This window comes from Gymnodraco acuticeps, unplaced genomic scaffold (genome assembly GCF_902827175.1).
Source record: "Gymnodraco acuticeps unplaced genomic scaffold, fGymAcu1.1, whole genome shotgun sequence".
In the NCBI taxonomy this organism is placed as follows: domain Eukaryota; kingdom Metazoa; phylum Chordata; class Actinopteri; order Perciformes; family Bathydraconidae; genus Gymnodraco; species Gymnodraco acuticeps.
Genome location: NW_022991325.1, coordinates 705,081 through 724,644, shown reverse-complemented (window position 1 = coordinate 724,644; position 19,564 = coordinate 705,081). Strand labels below are relative to the sequence as shown.

At 41.6% G+C, this 19,564-nt stretch overlaps 1 protein-coding gene across 1 annotated transcript in view; it reads left to right on the top strand.

Moving 5' to 3' along the window:
* rptor (regulatory associated protein of MTOR, complex 1) overlaps positions 1-19,564 on the top strand; it is a 262,325-nt gene that overhangs the window by 209,129 nt on the left and 33,632 nt on the right. Inside the window, 6 exon segments of the mRNA XM_034240379.1 lie at positions 101-256; positions 8,551-8,669; positions 16,074-16,177; positions 17,302-17,482; positions 17,484-17,498; positions 17,901-18,008. Of these exon segments, the coding sequence (XP_034096270.1) occupies positions 101-256; positions 8,551-8,669; positions 16,074-16,177; positions 17,302-17,482; positions 17,484-17,498; positions 17,901-18,008 (683 nt within the window).

Genomic DNA, 19,564 nt, shown 5'->3' with positions numbered 1-19,564 from the left:
ACAAAATGATAGCCTCTTCCTATTTTTCACGTATTACAGTTATGGTGCTTGTGATATTTCAGATTTGAGGGTAACAGTTGTGTGTTTTCCTTTGGTTCAGGGGGACCAGCAGCCTTCTCTCCTGGTAACCTGAGCACCAGCAGCAGCGCCAGCAGCACCCTGGGGAGCCCCGACAACGACGAGTACATCCTCTCCTTTGAGACCATCGACAAAATGAGACGGGTGTCCTCCTATTCCTCCCTCAACTCCCTCATAGGTGAGAACTAAACAAAAGTACTTCACCACTAAACCTAGCATGGTAGCATTAGCACTGGTAATCTGATTGAGGTAGCTTGATAGCATGTCCCTGCTATATTAAGGGAAACAACGTACAAGTTTTGCTCAATTCAAGTCATTGCATTGGTGATGTGACAGACTAGTCAGCCCATAAAAACGGATTCCTTCTTTATCTCTGGAGGAACTTTGTCAAGTCCTTCAGGCAACCCTGATGTCCTTGACCCGTGGTTAAAATTCCTAACTTTACAGTAGAAAATATTATGTTTACAGCCTAATGCAAAAAAACATTTGGTTTCTATAGCTAATTGTCAATCTACAGCTAGCCTTTTAAGTTGCATTTAGGCTTAAAGTCTCATTTGATTGAGGGCGTGGTCGCTTTGAGTGACAGGTGAAGCCTTAGATTTGGCTTGCAGCCAGCTGATTGTGTTTCTGTGATGGTGTCACGTTCATATTTGATAGTCTATGAGTTTGACTTGTACTAGGACATATACTGGATTGCTGTTTTAATTTGTATGGAATTTCTATCTATTGTAGGTCGCTATTGTATAAAAGTAGAATGAGAAATTGCTGAAGTAGCCCTTTAATTGTCTGGGGAAAAAAATGTTCCAACGGCTGTGGGCGGTGCAGATGCATTTATTTATTTTTCAATCAATCAATGTTTATTTATATAGCCCAATATCACAAATGTTACATTTGTCTCAGTGGACTTCACAGTTTGTACAGAATATCAGTATGACAATACGACACCCTCTGTCCTTAGACCCTCACATCGTACAAGGAAACACTTCCAGAGAAAACCCACAGTTTAAAGGGAACATGGGAGAAACCTCAGGGAGAGCAACAGAGGAGGGATCCCTCTCCCAGGACGGACAGACGTGCAATAGATGCCGTGTGTAAATCCAAGAGATAATACATTTGCAACATAGGTAGTCCAAATGTTTGGAAATGCATGTGTCTATAATCAGAAGATGAATCCACGAGGATGTCAGCAATCTTGTGGGAGCCATCAGGGAATTGTTGTGGTGTTCCATGCTCATGAACATAATAGTTGTTTTATAGGAAAGCATAAAGGCCAACTGGAATAGTGTGGGGGGGGGGAGGAGAGTTTATTTATATAGCAGCTTACAGCACGCGACAATTCAAAGTGCTTTAGAAAATAAAATAAGACATTTAAGAATACATACAGTAAAAACACATTATATAATGGCATTTTACAACAGGCATTTAAAAGGCAAAAATAATAAGATAAACACAACAGTTATACAATACATGAATAAAAGCAAACTGCAGTGTGAATATGAGCAGTTCAATTACAAGCAGCGGCAAAAAGATATGTTTTCAGTCTCGATTTGAAAATACTAAGAGTTTCTGCGGACGCGCGTGATTCAGGCAGTTTGTTCCAGATTGTGGGGGTGACAGAGAAGAAAGGCTCCCAGGCCAAGAATAGCCCGGGTGTAAGGAAGGTTTACAGATGTGTAAAGGACAGTATAGAGGAGGGGGGGATACACCCTGTGAGCCACCTGAGGCTCTTAGAGTGCTTTTCCTCGTACACTGAACTCTTTCACCCTTGTTCTCAGCTGATTGGCGGCTCCACCATGCGCCCTGACAGCCAGCTTGTATGCGAGCAGGAGAACCATTAACTGACTCCCACCCCTCGGGAAAGGAGAAAGTGAAACGAGGGGTTCCCTTTTCCCTCTTTCGCATTTTCTAGGTTCAAAACTCACTTTTACATCCCAGTATGTGACTTTTGCACGGCCTAGTTTTTGCAAGCAGTAATGGAAAAGTAAATTGAGCTCTAGAGATCGGAGAATTTGACTTGGCATAAAGAAGGTGCTGGTACTATAATGAAATGTATTTTTCTTTGCTTTGGTCCCTAAATGAATGCTTCATAACATTAGTGTTACCGACATGAAAGACTTCCAGAAAACTGCTCATTTCCACTGCTTTTAAAATCAACTTTAACATAGCTGTATTGACCTGGATGGAGTTGCGCTCATAAGCATGAACATATTTTGTTTCAAAGAGGACGTATTCTGCTCATTTTCAGGTGTATATTATTATTTATATCTACTGGGTCATGTCTCCATGCTTTAATGTTCAAAAAGCTCTTTAATTTTCTCATACTGCCTGTGCTGCAGCACCTCTTTTCCCAGTCTGCTCTGATTGGTTGGCTGGCCGTGATTGGTCTAGACCTTATATAAACGTACCGTCCTTTAGTTTTTCACGTACAATGTGTTGGAGCGCTAGTCAATAGAAGCGCGATTGTCACTTAGTGATGTCATTAAATTACGGAAGTAAACAAAGGAGTCCAATGGAGGGGTTTCAGGCAGGGGGGAGAGAAACTCCCTCTGGAGGGAACACAGGGATTTATGCCTTTGCAGACCATTTACATGCACAGAAACCTATAAAATATTCTAAAGGAAAAGGAAGACCCAAAAGCAGAATAGGGACTCTTAATGTCCGATCTCTGAGTCGTGACTCTCCATTGCTACAGAAGTTTTCCTTACAGGGAGTAAAAGCTTAGGAATGGACTTTTTAGGAAGAAAACAACAACAAAAAGAGCCTCGCACTCGCTCTCATTACCCTTTTATTTGAACAATTGAGCAGTCAATGTCGGGTTAAACCTTTTCAAGCTGCTTCTGGTCTCTTAAAGCTGGCGCAGTGTAAGCAGGTTAAAAGACATATTGGCCCCGCGCCCACCAGGCTGTGCCCCCGCCCCAGCTGAAAGAGTCCCAGCCTCCCAGCGCTCTTGTTTACGACACCCACCTCGCCGCGTGCTGCATGTATAAACAAGCAGAGCCGAGCAGACGAATGGGTGTTAGTAGCATTAGGACCAAAAATAAAAAGCTGAAATATATACTACTGTGCACATTAGCATCAAATTCCATTGGCAATTATATTTCTGTTATATCTCATTTAACAAAGACTTCACTTGTCTTTGTGGATGTGTTTCTTGTTTACTCATTTGCTTAATTTGTTTCTGCTTGAAGTTTTCTCCCCAACACCCTGGGGCCTTTTTTTCATCTCGCCTTAAAAATGTATGAACTTGTTTCTCATGTTTTTAGTATACAGCAGCACAATTTCTCAGTTTTATAACATCTGTGAGTCAACACTGCAAACAACAAAAATAAGTGTTGAGAGGTAAAGTGGCCTGCGTAGTGTAGCGTCAAAACAAATTGCAGATATAAATGCTAAATGCTGCTGGACACTAACTGGCAGGAAGCCAGCAGGATAACAGAACAGTGTGGGAGTCGGGTGGAGAGTTGCAGCAGTGATTTATTGATTGTATTTTAATTTCTTTGTTTGTGTTTGCCTTCTTACTATAATTCATACACACTCTACTACACTGCAACAGCAACGCCAGTATCTCTGTGTGGCTGTAATGAAAAAGAGGTTGAGGAAGAATAATAGGTTGATGTTCAAAATGTGTTTATGTGATTTTTAGCAATTGCAAGAAAGTAAATTACATATGGAGGTTTTATTGATTGGTATGCTGACATGCACCCAGTGACAATGCTAATAAGCTAATGCCGAGCAGGTATAATATCATCAAGTTCAACATCATGAACCCAATTCATGCTCACTTCCCATGTCCTTTAAGGGCTGCCTGAAACTAGCCAATTGGCGCTAAATAGTAGAGCTAATGGAATTCCCTAAGTCATTAGGTATTAACAATGTGATCAATTGTTATCCTAGATAAGAAGTCAAAGCTCACCAAAACCAACATGATTCATCCTGCTGGGAACATGAATGACTATACCAAATGTTGTTCCAATCTATCCTGTAAATGTTAAGATATTTTACTGGATATGTGACACTGACCAGCTGATGGGGTTAGTTTAAGTCTTGTAAGTCATCTTCCTTTCCTAAAGAACAATGACCCCTGTATATTTCCTTATTATTATCAGCATGTGAAATCACAGTCCTGCACCAGGTCATTCAAGGTTTTTTTTAAACTCAGCTCTATAGCTTAGATCAGTGATTCTCAAATGGGGGTACGCGGACCCCTGCGGGTACGTTGGGGTACTGCAGGGGGTACGTGAGATTTAAAAAAAATAATAATAAGGTTAATTAAAAAAATAATCTTAGTAAAATAAGTTAAATAGAAAACACAATTTTATATAAAACATTCCTAGAACCACTAAGGGGGTCCTCATATAAACATGTCAAATGTGTGTATTGTATTTTATAGTTTTTCACAATAACATATTACTTAAATTGGAAAACTCCTTGGAAAAATCTGTTTTATAAAAGTGTTATGTTATTTTTTTTCATGCATAAAATGAAAATATCCTTAGTTTGTTGTAATGCATACCACGAATGAGTTAATACATCACACACTGAGGGAACATCACTATATTGTAATTATTCATACAGGCTTTTTCGATCAAAAACGTTCAGGATCGGTCAGGGGGTACTTGGCTGAGAAAATGTTTCAAAGGGGGTACATTACTGAAAAAAGTTTGAGAAGCACTGGGTTAGATTATAGATTAAAGTAGTGGCTACCTTGTGATTAACAGCACTTATTTCAAATATAACCATTTTACAGTGTTTTCACTTTGTGAAAGTATTTTGTAATGTTTTCTTTGCCTAAAGAAATCTGGTCTAGCGTTAAACTCCACCCTTTTCTGGTTCCAAAAAAACATGATGGCTGGCCATGGGCAAAACCCAAGATGGCGCCTGCCGAGATGCCCAACTCAAGGCTTTTATGGTAGTTCACAAACCAATTGAAGATACACTATATAGACAAAAGTATTAGGCCACCTACACCTTACACCTACAGGAGCTTTTATGACATCCCATTCCAAATTCTTAGGCATTAATATGAAGTTGGTCCCCCCTTTGCAGCTACAACAGCTTCCACTCTTCTGGGAAGGCTTTCTACAAGATGTTGGAGTGTGTCTGTGGGAATGTTTGCCCATTCATCCAGTAGAGCAGCGTGAGGTCAGACACTGATGTTGGACCTGAGGGCCTGGCTCTCCGTTCTAGTTCATCCCAAAGGTGTTCCATGGGGTGGGGGTCAGGGCTCTTCTTCCACACCAAACTCATCCAACCATGCCTTTATGGACCTTGCTTTGCGCACTGGGGCACAGTCATGCTGGAACTGTTTCCACAAAGTTGGGTGCATAGAATTGTCCAAAATGACTTGGTAAGATGAAGCCTTGAGAATTGTTCACTGGAACTAAGGGGCCCAGGCCAACCCCAGAAAAACAACCATAGCATTATCCCTCCTCCACAAAACTTTACAGTTGGCACAATGCAGTCCGGCAGGTGACGTTCTCCTGGCATTCGCCAAACCCAGACTGGTCCATCAGACCGCCAGATAGAGAAGCGTGATTGGTCGCTCCCCAGAACACGTTTCCTCTGCTCCAGAGTCCAGTGGTGCTTTACACCCCTCCAATCTGACGCTTGGCATTGTGCTTGGTGATCTAAGGCTTGATGCAGCTGCTCGGCCATGAAAACCCATGAAGCTCCACAGTTTTGGTCTGATATTAAAGCCAGAGCTGGAACTCTGCAGTTATTGAGTCAGCAGAGCTTTGGCCACTTTTACGCACTCTGCGCCTCACCACTCAGCGACCCCGCTCTGTAACTTTACGTGGTCTGCCACTTCCTGGTTGAGTTGCTGTGGTTCCTAAACATTTCCACTTTGCAATAATACCGGTTTTGATCATTGAATATCTAGGAGAGAAGAAATGTCACGAACTGACTCACCACATACGAATTCAGTGAGCTCTTTGGAACAACCCATTCTTTCACAAATGTTTGTAAAGGCAGACTGCATGGCTAGGTGCTTGATTGTATACACCTGTGGCAATGGGACTGAATGAAACACCTGCATTCACTGATTAAGAGGGGTGTCCCAATACTTTTGTCTTTATAGTGTATCATGCTGACTACGTCTACTACTTAGGTACAGGCTATGTTTTTAGCAAGACACTCAACCCTCATCGCTCCTGATGGTCAGGCCTGCATCATTGTGATTGTGGGAAATGGTGAAAGAGAGACAACATTGAAAAGTGCCTAGGATAAAAGCGTGATGTAGTGCCATTAAATAACTTATAAAAGCGAATAAAGTTAGTGTGTGCTTAGCATTTTCTGTATCTGCAATGACGTTTATATTTTGTCACATCTAAAGCTTCCACTCGCATCTACCTGTCAGTTTATTTGAGACACCACTTAAAGAGCATCACAGATATGAATTGCTGCTGCTTGCACTGCTTATTTCCCCCTCCAGAATATATTCAAAACATGCCTTTCCTCTCCGCTTTCAAATGTTCCGATTCATGTTTTATGCCCCAACCATTTACAGCTCTAAAATCGTGATAGAAGTATTATATGTAATCTGCCAGAATTAAGGAGGCCATAAACCCCTCTTCAGTGGTTCGTTTAGACAATAATGAACTGTCTTTACCACTGTCTCGTGTCAAGTCAGGACAGCCCCTGGTGCAGGGAGCCGTGAGTAATGTCCGCCGTCACTGCCCCTCATGTGGACTATAGAAGAGATGCAGCGGTAATTTGTGTGCACCCATAATGTAGCACGGTGGTTCAATGGGAAGGACCCATATTTCACATTTATCAACTGTTTACTGCAGCAGGTAGCGCTCGCTAATCATATCCTGCCCCTCAGGCTACACCCTGATCACCTCTTTACCTACGTCACTAGCTCTCTCCTTCTCTTTTCAATCTTTCCTCCTCATTCTTTCCTTTTTTTATATTCTTTGTAGATTTTATTCGCCTTTCTGACCGTGCTCCGCTGAATCTCACTGAATTCCCTTTTTACTCCTTCTGGCCTCTAAGCTCCTCACCTTTTTTAGATGTCTTCTAGTGCTTTTTGTATCCTTCTGCATACCCCAGCTGTAGCCCTCCATCTTCCTCCTCTCCTTTCATCTGTTATCTTTGAAGCGTGGGACCATTGAACCCTCTCAGCACTCTCTGGAGAGGGGGCTGAGCTGAGAGAGGGTCCAGGCTTCAGTCATTCTTCAGCCGCACAGAGGAGTAAGGACAGTGAAGCAGTGAGATGATAAAAGGGATTGGGATAAGAGTCCAGGTTTACAGGACCACCTGCATGGTTAGGGAGATCTGAGGGGAGACGGGAGGAAACAGGAGGGTGGGGTGAAAGGAGAAACAGCTCAGTGCACTGCAGAGACCACCTTCGAAAGAAGGTAAAAACCCAAAGTACGGAGGGGTTATGGAGAGAAGGAGGTTATTGCTCACACAAAGAACTATACACGGTCAAATACAAAACTATGATACGATTTGGTACGGTCTGTTACGATGCAAGACTATTCGATAAGATATGATTGGATACAATTATTATTATATCTCTTTATCGAAGGACCATGCATAAAATACAATCATTTAAAAAAGAGAAGAGATGCTATTTGCCAGCTACACACTTAACAATCAATAAACATTTAAACATGTCATAATGCCTGTCACACTAACTAATACAACAGATCAAATACAGATGTATACATTATAAATACATTTATTACATGTATCTATATAAATCTAATTGTACGACTCATTTAATACAACATCTCCAATAACAGTACATTTGGTATGATTCGATGCGCTATACGCCATCATTTTACACGATTGGATAAGAAAACCAATCCGATTTGATACAAAACGATATGATGTGGTACGATACTATACCGCTGTAGAATAATGTAGATAAACAAACTGGATTCAATTAAGAAAATGGTTGCCCTTAGCTGTATAAAAAGATCTTTTCATGTCTGCATTGTCTGATTTATGGAAGTATTTGCCTCATCTTTAAATAGTTAAAAAGGCTTTGGTTTGTGGAAATGATGACCGTGTTCACATTGCTCATTTATAGTCAAAGCTGAAGATTAGCCAATTGCCAAAACATAATAACAGGAGAGACTGTTCATTTGCATTCATGACGACAGTGACAGAAATGTAGCTTGTGTGTGTATTTATGTGTGTGTTGATTAATGATGTCAATGGCCTGACATTGGAGGCCATTTCCCCTGTGCCACCTCAACACACCCAACAGCGGGAGAGGAAATGGACCGTGGCAGTTAGCATGATGCTAATGAGATGATTGTACACGACCACCTAGCTGTTAGCTCCGCTGCTTCAATGAACTTTGATGGCAGTGATCAGGGTTGCACCAGAGCTAGATGTATTTGCTGGTGGGGTTATTCATCTTCTGTGTGTATTGTCTAAAAAACTTGCACCTGCAAACAGAATTTCCTTTCCGGAAAGATTTTAAAACGTCAACTTATTTATTTGTGTCTCTTCCAGGTGTTTCCTTCAACAGTGTTTACACTCAGATCTGGAGGGTGCTGCTACATCTCGCTGCAGACCCTTTTCCTGAAGTGTCCGATCTGGCCATGAAGGTCCTCAACAGCATCGCATACAAGGTACGGTGTGTTCTTTAGATGTGGTGCACTTTTAGTGGATGTATTAAAGATCAAATAACAATCAATGTGATGATTTTTGACTGTTAGTCATTTTTAGGTGAGGGTCAACACATATTTTAGAGTGTAATAATCGACTTTTGGTCCCTGTATCCGTATGTCAGCTCTTTTCACCACATGGTTATGTGGTGAAAAATATGTTTCCAGCGCACACACACACACAACCACACACACACACACACACCATCCTTCCCGTGGCATTTTCTTTCTACAGAAAGCCATTACTTTTGTGCAAATGCAATTAAGGGCCAACGGCTCCCCGAGGCTCGGCAGGTCAGAGCAAAGAGACTGCTGTAACTTAAGGAGCCATAATAACCACGGCAGTCCACTGCCCATCCCGACCCTCAGGCAGAGAGGCTCTAGTTTCCGAGCACCAACACCAATTTCCCCCTCACAGTGACACCTCTGCAATTAGACTGCTACTGGACTGCAATACAAAGCAACAGGACTTGATTCACAATCAAAGGCAATAAGACCTGTTATTCTACAGCTAGAGCTCTATGCTGATTGTGTAACACCAAAACACACTATTGTGTACCTGCAGACCTAGAGTCAGCTGAGCAAGCAGTGGTGTCATATTTATCAAAGAGTGTCTCCTCCAATAGACAATCTGCACCAACCCCTTACCTTCTGAGTCACCTTCACACGTCTGTTAATTGTAAGAGCTGAAGATTTAAGACTTCAATCACATTGCAAGCCAGACTCCAACGCTAACAAAGATTCCTTCCTAAAAATCTGAAAGCAAAAACATTACATTCCTAAGTTTTAAACCTGGAGTGTTTTAATATATCGGAATCACTTACAGAGATAACTGTTTGTACACAGCTTATCATTTGAATGCTCATCTTTCATAGACCTCAAAGACTTGCAAATGGCCTGTGATTGACTTTGACTTACTCTTAAGGACTTGTGACTTAACTTGGACTTGTCTACATTGATTTGAAATCAAGATGAAATTAGAGAAGACTTGATTGAACAGGTCTTGAATGATCCAACACTTGTCTTTTTATTGATTTGGTATCTTTCCTTAACTTAATATTTGTAAGACTTGTACTTATTTTCTTTGACTTTGGACTTGATTTGAACTTGTATTTTATTTTTTATTTTTTTTGCCTTTTTTGACTGGAGACTTGACTTGACTATTTCACTTGGGACTTTAAATGTACTTGTCTTCTTTGCCTTGGGAATGAACCTGCGATGTTCTTTTGGAATTAAGACTTAACTTGTCTCCTTTGATGTGAGGCTTGACTTTTACTTGTCTTATGTGACCTGTACTCCTCTTTTTACTTGTTTCATTGACTTGAGACTTGACGTGTACAGGTTTACTTTGACTCAGACGTTTCCTGATTATGTTGACTTTTCCTGATTTATATGACTGTTGTTTTTTTTATCTTACATGAGACTTTAATTTTTTCTCAATTCAAAATTGTATCTGATTTGTGCAAAATGTCTGACTGGGATGAGATCACTCCAGTTTGACTTCATAGTTAAGTTTCTTACAAAGTTTTGATGTTCTATTTTCATGGCATGAATACGCTGAAGAGAAATTCTACATCTTGAGTCATTCTAGGACGCTCTAAATTTAGGATGGCATGCAGTCATATCAATGCCCAGAAAGAAGTCCGGTCAATATAACGTCATCTGTGGCAAACAAAAGATGAGTTTTCCGTCTGACACTCTTATCAGAAAACACAATGGAATACGTTTTGAATATCAATGTTGTATCTCTTTTCTGTATGCTAAAAAAGAGGGAGAACAGTGTGACATTTGAAGAGAATGACAATTTAAGCACCTTTTTAAAAGCCTTACTTTCTGAAGTTAATGAGTTATCATAGATGGAGCACACATTATTTCTTGCAGAGAGCAGAGACAGTTTAATCAGAGCACATCCATCCCAAGTTCACAAGTGTTAACATCAGCCTAACTGGGAGATCCAGCTCTTTTAATTAGGTTTTTAAATGTCAAATGTTATTGATTTGGTACAAAAGGAACAAGGTCAGCAGCTAATTAAAATGGACTTGCTCCTCGGATGATGAGAGCATTAAATGATTTGTAATAGCCACCTCTTGCTGCATGATTCCGGGGTGAAAAGCCTTGGCTCTTTTATTCTATCCTGACTCATCTGTGCTTCTTTAGTAAGTCTGGCTTGCTGGATAAAAGAAGCTATATGCACTTTAAAAAAAGTTTGAATGTCATTTTCATTCGACAAATATGGTGGCTGACAAGTGCAAATGTATTACAAAGGACCAAAACATTTCCACTAGGAGAAACGCACTGCATTTTGAAGTCAACTACTTGACAAGATGTGGGCAGCATTTAGAAAACATTCACCAACTGGACGAAACAAGTGCAGCGTTTACTAAAAACGCTGCTAGTAGCTCAAAACACAATGGAAACGGGGGCACTAAAAAGTGACGCACACAGCTAGCTTACAGCAGTTTCGCAATAATATTGGAAAGAATAATGCAAGCACATTGTTCAAATGAGCCAAAAATAACGTTATTTTAGGTTTCCATTGATATGTCATGTTCGCCAACTTTATTACCAAAAATCCTTCGGCCCCAGCTGTGTGCATCACTTTTTATTATCCCCGTTTTTGTTGCATTTGGAGCTTTTTGCTGCGTTTTGTTCATGCAACGATTTTAGTAAACGATGTTTTTGAAGTTGGTGAAGATGTTTTTTTATTTGCATGTGTTTTGGCACATTTGTGTTGTTTTTACTGCACCGTTTTTGAAAGTGCAGCACGTTTCTCCTAATGGAAATGTTTTGGCACCTGTTGGCCACCGTAGGCGAGTCCCCCACCTGATGCAGCAGATATTTCCTCTCACACACCCCATGACACTCAACTTGACCACTTCCATGTCATCATCATACATCAAGGCGGTGCTTGGCACTTTCTCCACCAGCTAAACCTTTCAGAAGCACCTTCAATAATTGAACCGGAACATTCAGAGGTTTTTCTTGGCCGTCAACAGCTCTCACCCTTGCATCCTTGCAGAGCCTTTGCTTACAGTGCTATCCACGCACTTTTTCATCGTCGACTAACATTCTAGCCAATTAATGATGGAGGAAGTGGGATGACACAGCAGAGTGTGGAGAGAGGCAGCTGTGAGGACCCATTACGCCACTTTCCTGCTAATGCGGGCGCTTTGCATATCACATGTTCTGGAAAGCTAGTCAGCAGATAAGGCGTGTTGCCTCCTGCGTTGTTTTGTAGCATATTTGTTCACAACATGTTGATGATCTGCAAATGTGGAAGAATAATCCATGAACAATAATGAGTCAACTGATGAGCTCGCAAGTTTACATTCATACCAGCATCTGATCAAAGGTGTCTAGAATGTTCTTTTTCTTACAGAGATATTGGATGTTTTTTAAGTGGGGTTATATGAGGTACTTATCCATAGTCAGTGTATTTCCTGCTGTAGATGGTACTGTATAGGAACATACAGCAGAAGCAGCACGGAAGCTGCAACATGTATTTTAGACGACTAAAAGAAAAACACGCTTCATTAAAACTACACAATATTTATCATATTGAACCACTTTACTCAAAGCCACTGTACTCCATTAAGAGTCATTTGACTAGGAGTGCACAATGATTTGAAATATGGGACTACAGTATATCCAAACAGCAGTAAGTGCAATACTTTGTAAAAGCTAAATATCTGAGTGAAGCTGCAGAGAAAGTCCAAGCCGACAAACTTTCTATCGACTTAAATAAAAATCCTTATTGATACAAGATATGTGTCAATGATAATATGAATAATGTTTCAAAAAAGATTATTCCCTGTGATATTGCAAATCATATCGTAGTTGCAACATAAGTCAAAAATAATCACAAGGTATTTTTTTCCAATTCATGCAGCCCCCAAATGTTACCTCTCAACTCAGTGTTATTTGCTCTGTCTTCCACGAGGACATGTGTTCTGCACGGTCAAATCGCCTATTTGTCAATAGAATCTGATGGCTTTGGAAAGAGTGATGGCTTATCCTTAGAAAGGGCTGTCTGACAGCAAGGTAAAGTGTTGAAAATATGTTATTAATTAGGTGGGCCTTTTTTTTTTAAGGTGGCTGATGCCTCCTCTGCAGCAGTGCATTGCTTAGCCCCGTGCAAATACAATCTGTTTCTCCAACTGCGAACACGTTTTCCAGTGGCCAAACAGTGGTACTTCCCCTTCCGTGTCAGTCAGTGAGGTCATTTGGACAAAAAAAAACGTTTCCATTGACCTACATTACATTGGGAATGACATGTCTGTAAATCAGTGGATACATTTTTTTAATGTCTAACAACTACCCATTAGGAACAGTTCTATAGCCCTTATTCAAATCCTTAGGTCCTAAGAGTTGTGCTGAACGCCAAATCTAGAGTTATTTTCCCTCCATTCATTTGACTGAGAAGAGAAAGTCCAGTTCTCTTTATACAAGAAAAGGTGTCCACCTCTGTCTACTGCCTGTGGATAATACTTCATATAACACTTCAAACATCCAAACTATCCTTTTAAGGCATGAAATACTGGATACTCTGACAAAATACAAGGTTGTTGATGGATGCACTCCAACATGTAATGCAGGAGAGGCTTGATAAACTCGGATCCACCCTGTAGCCTTGTGTTTTTTTTAAGTTCTTTTAGTTTGAGCTTTGACTGGTTTAAAGCTGCACATGCAACCTCTTTCCAGATCTTCAGGAGGATTAAAGCTGCAATGTGAACTTCAGTTTTGCTGTTTAATGATCATGTCATTGTCTTTGCATGATGTCTGCCGTGCACTGCTGCATTCACACAGGCAGCTACCCGTCACCTTTCTGTCTAAAGCTTTCCTCTGTTTGTCCCTCTTTTCCATATAAAACCTTTATTTACCTTTACCTTTATTACCTTGTGTTGGCTTGATTAGAAAAGGTACTTACGTTAGCGACTGAGCTATTTCCATAATAACCCTTTCAGCCGGCGTTATTTCCCTTTTTTACATTTCAAATTGCCTTTTAATGAAGCAGTGACAGCTAACCCGGGTAACTGATGTCTTCTCCCCGCCACAAATGCAAAAAAGTGGATTTAATGTGTTTAAACTTTGCATTAAAAACTTTTCTCTCTCCCCCTCAGCCTTTTAGACAAACAAAAGATACTCGATGCAATCGTGCAATTAGCATAGAAATGAAATCAGAGGTAGTCAAATGCGTTTGCCTTTGTTAACTAGATTTACAGCGCTTTTCTCCACCTGGCTCGAGTAAACAACATCTCTGCTATTCATCAACGATGCTTTGCCTCTGTTGTCTTTATTAGGTTTACCCCTCCCCTGTGAGCAGCCGTTAGACAACGCACAATGACAAGTTCTACTTCCTGCTCCGTTTAATGACATCAAGTTTGAGGATTTTAGCCAAACTTTGCAAAATGGGAATTGAAATTTGATATTTTCACATGTTAAAAATATGTTGGTCACTGTAAGTTGGCCAACACTGGAAAGTATCCCAACATTTTTTGAATTATACTAGAAGAAAATAAGAGATGTTTTAATGTTTGAGTGACATAAGGTGCATATATTTAAATCTAAATTAAATCTTTGGTGTAGGAAGTTATAACAAGGGTAAATGTCATCACTTTAAAATAGACTTCTTTCACTTCTCAAGAGCAGGTTATGTTGGAGATCAACACAAAGAAATGCACTGCCTGCTGACCAATCAGAACATAAATAATATTACACTAATATGAAGAAGATTAAGACTATTAAGGCATGTTCCAGACTAAGGGAAACACAGTTTAACCTGCCAAATGCAGTAAGGACCGCTGGCAATAAATCGCATACTGATTGAATGTGTGAATGATCAGAATAAAACTGCCCATATAGGAAAGATTTGACTATAATTACATTTGCAGTAAGCCAGTTTACTAATTTTATGATCATAGACATCACAGCATAAGTAACCTGAGCAATTTAGAGCAATGCATACCCTTATCATTCATATCACATCATATTTTCACTTATCTGTGTCAGCCTATTGAGCCGCATGATGCGGTGCCACACCTCGTGCACAGTGTCGCAGACTGTGCATTGTAAGTGCTAATTTGCTACAGATGAATCACTTGTATGTATGCTGTGAGGGATTATAAAATAACTTTTAACTAAAGCACACACATTCACATTAGTGTATCGGACAGAATAACATGTTAAAGACGGAATACATATAGCTTGCACATTAGATAATGCTTCAATGACCTTTTGATAAACCATCACCCTATTAGATATGAAAGTAAGCTGAATTTCATGTTAGTATATTTATTTCTGGGAATGAAAACAATATCCTTAACGTGATCATTTAAGCATTCACACAGTTGCAAATGTAAGCCGTATGGTCTTTCTGCACTTAGGAGCTGCAGTAATGTTGCTCTCAGCATGGATTATGTATCTCACAAATGGTCATCCATCCATCTTCTCCCGCTTATCCGTGGTCGGGTCGCGGGGGTAGCAGTTCCAGCAGAGAGCCCCAAACTTTCTTTTCCCTGGCGACATCAACCAGCTCTGACTGGGGGATCCCAAGGCGCTCCCAGGCCAGCGAAGAGATATAATCCCTCCACCTGGTCCTAGGTCTACCCCTTGGTCTCTTCCCAGCTGGACGTGCCTGGAACACCTCCCTAGGGAGGCGCCCAGGTGGCATCCTAACTAGGTGCCCGAACCACCTCAACTGGCTCCTTTCGACGCGAAGGAGGAGCGGCTCAACTCCGAGTCCCTCCCTGATGACCGAACTTCTCACCTTATCCCTAAGGGAGACACCAGCCACCCTGCGGAGAAAACCCATCTCGGCCGCTTGTATCCGCGATCTCGTTCTTTTCGGTCATGACCCATCCTTCATGACCATAGGTGAGGGTAGGAACGAAAATGGCCCGGTAGACAGAGAGCTTTGCCTTCTGGCTCAGCTCCCTTTTCGTCACAACGGTGCGGTAAAGCGACTGCAGTACCGCTCCCGCTGCTCCGATTCTCCGGCCCATCTCACGCTCCATTGTTCCCTCACTCGAGAACAAGACCCCGAGATACTTGAACTCCTTCACTTGGGGTAAGATTTCATTCCCTACTTGGAGTGGACAGTACAAATGTACATGATTTAAATAATTTATTTAAAAAAAATTCTAATATCATAGTCAACTTTTCATCGTTGACATATGATGCTCTCCTGACAGTATGCTTCTCCATGTTTGTTTCTGGTTTAAATGTCGCCGGCCCCGCCTCTCTCATGTGAACGTGCTCATAACCTGAATGATAAACCCTGGGTTGACCTTTAGAGACATGCAGGGTGTGTTGAGCTGCTTTCAGACCACAGGTGTCTCTTGTGAGAATTAAAACTTTCTTTGTCCCCAGGCAACCATGAACGCTCGGCCCCAGAGGATCCTGGACTCGGGCTCTCTCACCCAGTCGGCCCCCGCCAGCCCCACCAGCAAGGGCACACACATCCACCAGGCCAGGTGAGAGAACAGCTAACACACACACACAAAGAAACATTACCACAATAAAGCCTGAAACAAATGCATACAGCAGCCTTCCTTCCAGCAGGACTGAGACACAGAGTGGAACCTACATTTGAAGAATACTAAAACCACTTCAAATGTCTCATTTTGTTTTCATGACAAAAACTAGTACGTAGTTCAAGGCTGGTAACAAAGCAAGGAGTCACACACACAGCATTCATTACATTTCATAAGATATTTTGTTATGTGGTGCCTGAACAAGAACAGACAGGAAAAAGTGATACAAGTAATGACTTAATAATGACGCTAAACCCTGGATATAAATATGATATGATGAATATGAAATATAAAACAGACGGTTTCCGTACTTGTTTCTGTTGACACTAAAGCTACGTTCACAATCACAAATCCTTTATTTATAAGGAACAATGCAGATTAAAATGCTAGATTAAATAAGTAAACTAACCTATTCAATAAAAAGGCCAGCACGCATTGATAAAATACAAATAAAATGTTTAGAGGTCCTCATCCAAGGTGAAATTAAATGAGTAGCAGAATTATAAAAGTAAATGAACATAACAAAATATGTTATGAAGCAGCCAGAAGTACATCACTAAATTGTAATCAAAAATAACAAAACAAATGGAATGGAATCTGAGGGGGATATATGAAGCCAGATTAGAGGGTTAGCGAGGTATGTTGAACCTAAAGCCAGAGTTTTCCGTACTTCAAAGGTGGTTTAACCCGGCTAAATCGCCATGGCAACTTACACTGCATACATTACCTGCTTTAAGCTTGAAGTCATCAAACACCGCCGATCAACTAGTTCCTATTAAAAGCGTCACTTTATAGTCAGTCTGTGAGAGGTAAATATTATACAGTTACATTAGCACATACTGTATGCAATGCACTCGTTTTTTTGTCTCAGTGGCAATCTATGCAGAACATCAGAACAATATATTATTCATCAGTATGAAGTTCACTCGCAGATAAAATGTGATATAATTCCTTCAATTGGTTGGATTGAATTGGTGAAATAGTGCATTACTGCTAGTGTGAACTTATCTTTAGACATGAAAGGTGACGCTGTTGGGCTCTAACTTCCTGTCCTTCCATTAAAGTCTCTGCTCCTCCAGTGGCTCCCCCCCCATGCCCAGCACCAGCAGCTCCAGTCTGACCAACGAGGTTCCCAAACCCCCGGCTAGAGAGCCCCCGGCCACACGGCCCCCCTACAACCCCCACCCCGGGAGGGCAGGGCGCCCCACTCCCACCAGTTCCCCCCGCACCCGCAAGATGTTTGAAAAAGGGACCGGAGCAGGTAGGGGCCGCACCAGTCTGTGGGGGGGGGGATTTTGTTGTTTAGTTAACTCTTTGAACTGCGGGAAAATATATATATGTGTGTGTGTGTGTGGTGTGTGTGCGTGTGTTGTGTGTGTGTGTGTGTGTGTGTGTGTGGTGTGTGTGTGTGTGGTGTGTTGTGTGTGTGTGTGTGTGTGTGTGTGTGTGTGTGTTGTGTGTGTGTGTGTGTGTGTGTGTGTGTGTGTGTGTGTGTGTGTGTGTGTGTGTGTGTGTGTGTGTGTGTGTGTGTGTGTGTGTGTGTGTGTGTGTGTGTGTGTGTGTGTGTGTGTGTGTGTGTGTGTGTGTGTGTGTGTGTGGTGTGTGTGGTGTGTGTGTGTGTGTGTGTGTGTGTGTGTGTGTGTGTGTGTGTGTGTGTGTGTAGGCGAGGGAGGATGGTGACGAGCCATGCCACAGGAACTACATCAGCGCCTCCCTGCAGACGGGCCTCTGTGATTGGAGCGCCAAGTACTTCGCTCAGCCCGTCATGAAGGTACTGTCCTCTCTTTTCTTCTTATCACTCCGTCCCATCAGTGTGTCTGTGTGTGTTTGATTCAACAATAGGCCACAAAGTCATACTTTTATCATTTTGAAACATGTGTGAGGGGGGGGGGGGACTGTGGCTCAGGAGTTAGAAGGTCGGTCTGCTCCAATCAGAGGATCGGTTGTTACCATGTGTCCTTGGGCAAGATACTGAAACTTACCCCAAATTGCTCCCAATGGCATGGCCAACTGTTTGAGTGTCTTCTGGCAGCCTCTGCATGAATGTGTTGATTCTGACTCCTTTTGAGGGGTCGTTAGTCCTGGACAAACGCTTTATAAAATGCATTTAACAATTGCAGTCCAGTCCAACGTACCGCTTTAAAGAAATGCAGACATTTCTACACACAATAAAATAGACCAAAAAAAAGGTCCATCTTACTTTAATCACTCATTCAAAAACTATTTTTGTATTCCTCCAACATAAAAACTAGTGATTCAAAAGCAGCTTAGATGGGTTGCTAAGCAACAAAGAATTACTATGACAGGTTTTTAGTTTCACATAAATATTGATGTGGAGTGGTGTCATAGGTCCAGGTTAGTGAGGCATTTTACAATGCAGCAGAGCCCGAGCCATCTGAGGACAGGCGCATGTGAAGTATTTTGGAAAGTAATGAAGTCCTGTGGACCACAGCGGGCCCCCCCCCCCCCCCTGTGAGGAAGCACCTGCTGCTGCAGCTACACGCTTCTCCTGAATAACTGTGCACCCCTGCTCCATAACTTAATGTCCTCCTGAGGAGAATTTCAGATTAAAAGAAGAGCTTTTGACCGTGCACAGTAGTCCCTGCCGAATTTTGTAAAATGAAATTAGGCTTCCGTCTGTTTGAACAGCCTCAACATGCCGTCCTCCCAGGGGGGTAAAACAAATCAGCACATTATGTTGTGGTTAACCGAAGAAGAAGGGAATTATTTCAGAAAGAGTTAATAATGAGGGTCAGCTAGAGGAGAGAGTTTTGAGGGTAGAATAGGAATTGTATAAGAAATTGATGTGAGCACGGGAGAGGGGAGACAGAGCAGCTGATACAGAGAGAAAAGTAGATTCACTTGTAATAAAATATTTACAACTCAAAGACATTCAGGGCAAGAAGAGGGACGGAGGATGTAGAGAGAACGCAGAAAAAAAGACCAAGTAATACATGAAAAGAAGAGAATACACAGAGGGCGAAGAGGAAGAACAGAGGTGTTGGAGGTAAAAAAACAAAGAAACGTGTCTGAGCGTGGCGAGTAAAAGAAAGATGGAGCCAGAAGAGGCAACAAAAGGTGATAAAAGCACAGAGATGATTGGATGGGACTAGTAAGTGAAAGAGAGGAGGAGAGGAGTTTGCCGTAGCAAGAATCAGAATGCTGCGTTTGCAAAATGTTGAGTGCTGCCATAAAACTCCACTCCGTGGGGGGGGGGGGGGTGGGGGGGTGTGTGTGGGGGGGGGGGGTGTGTGTGTGTGTGTGTGTGTATGGACCTCAGTTTTCAACTATGAATGTGTCATACCCACTTAACGGGAAGAAACTCAG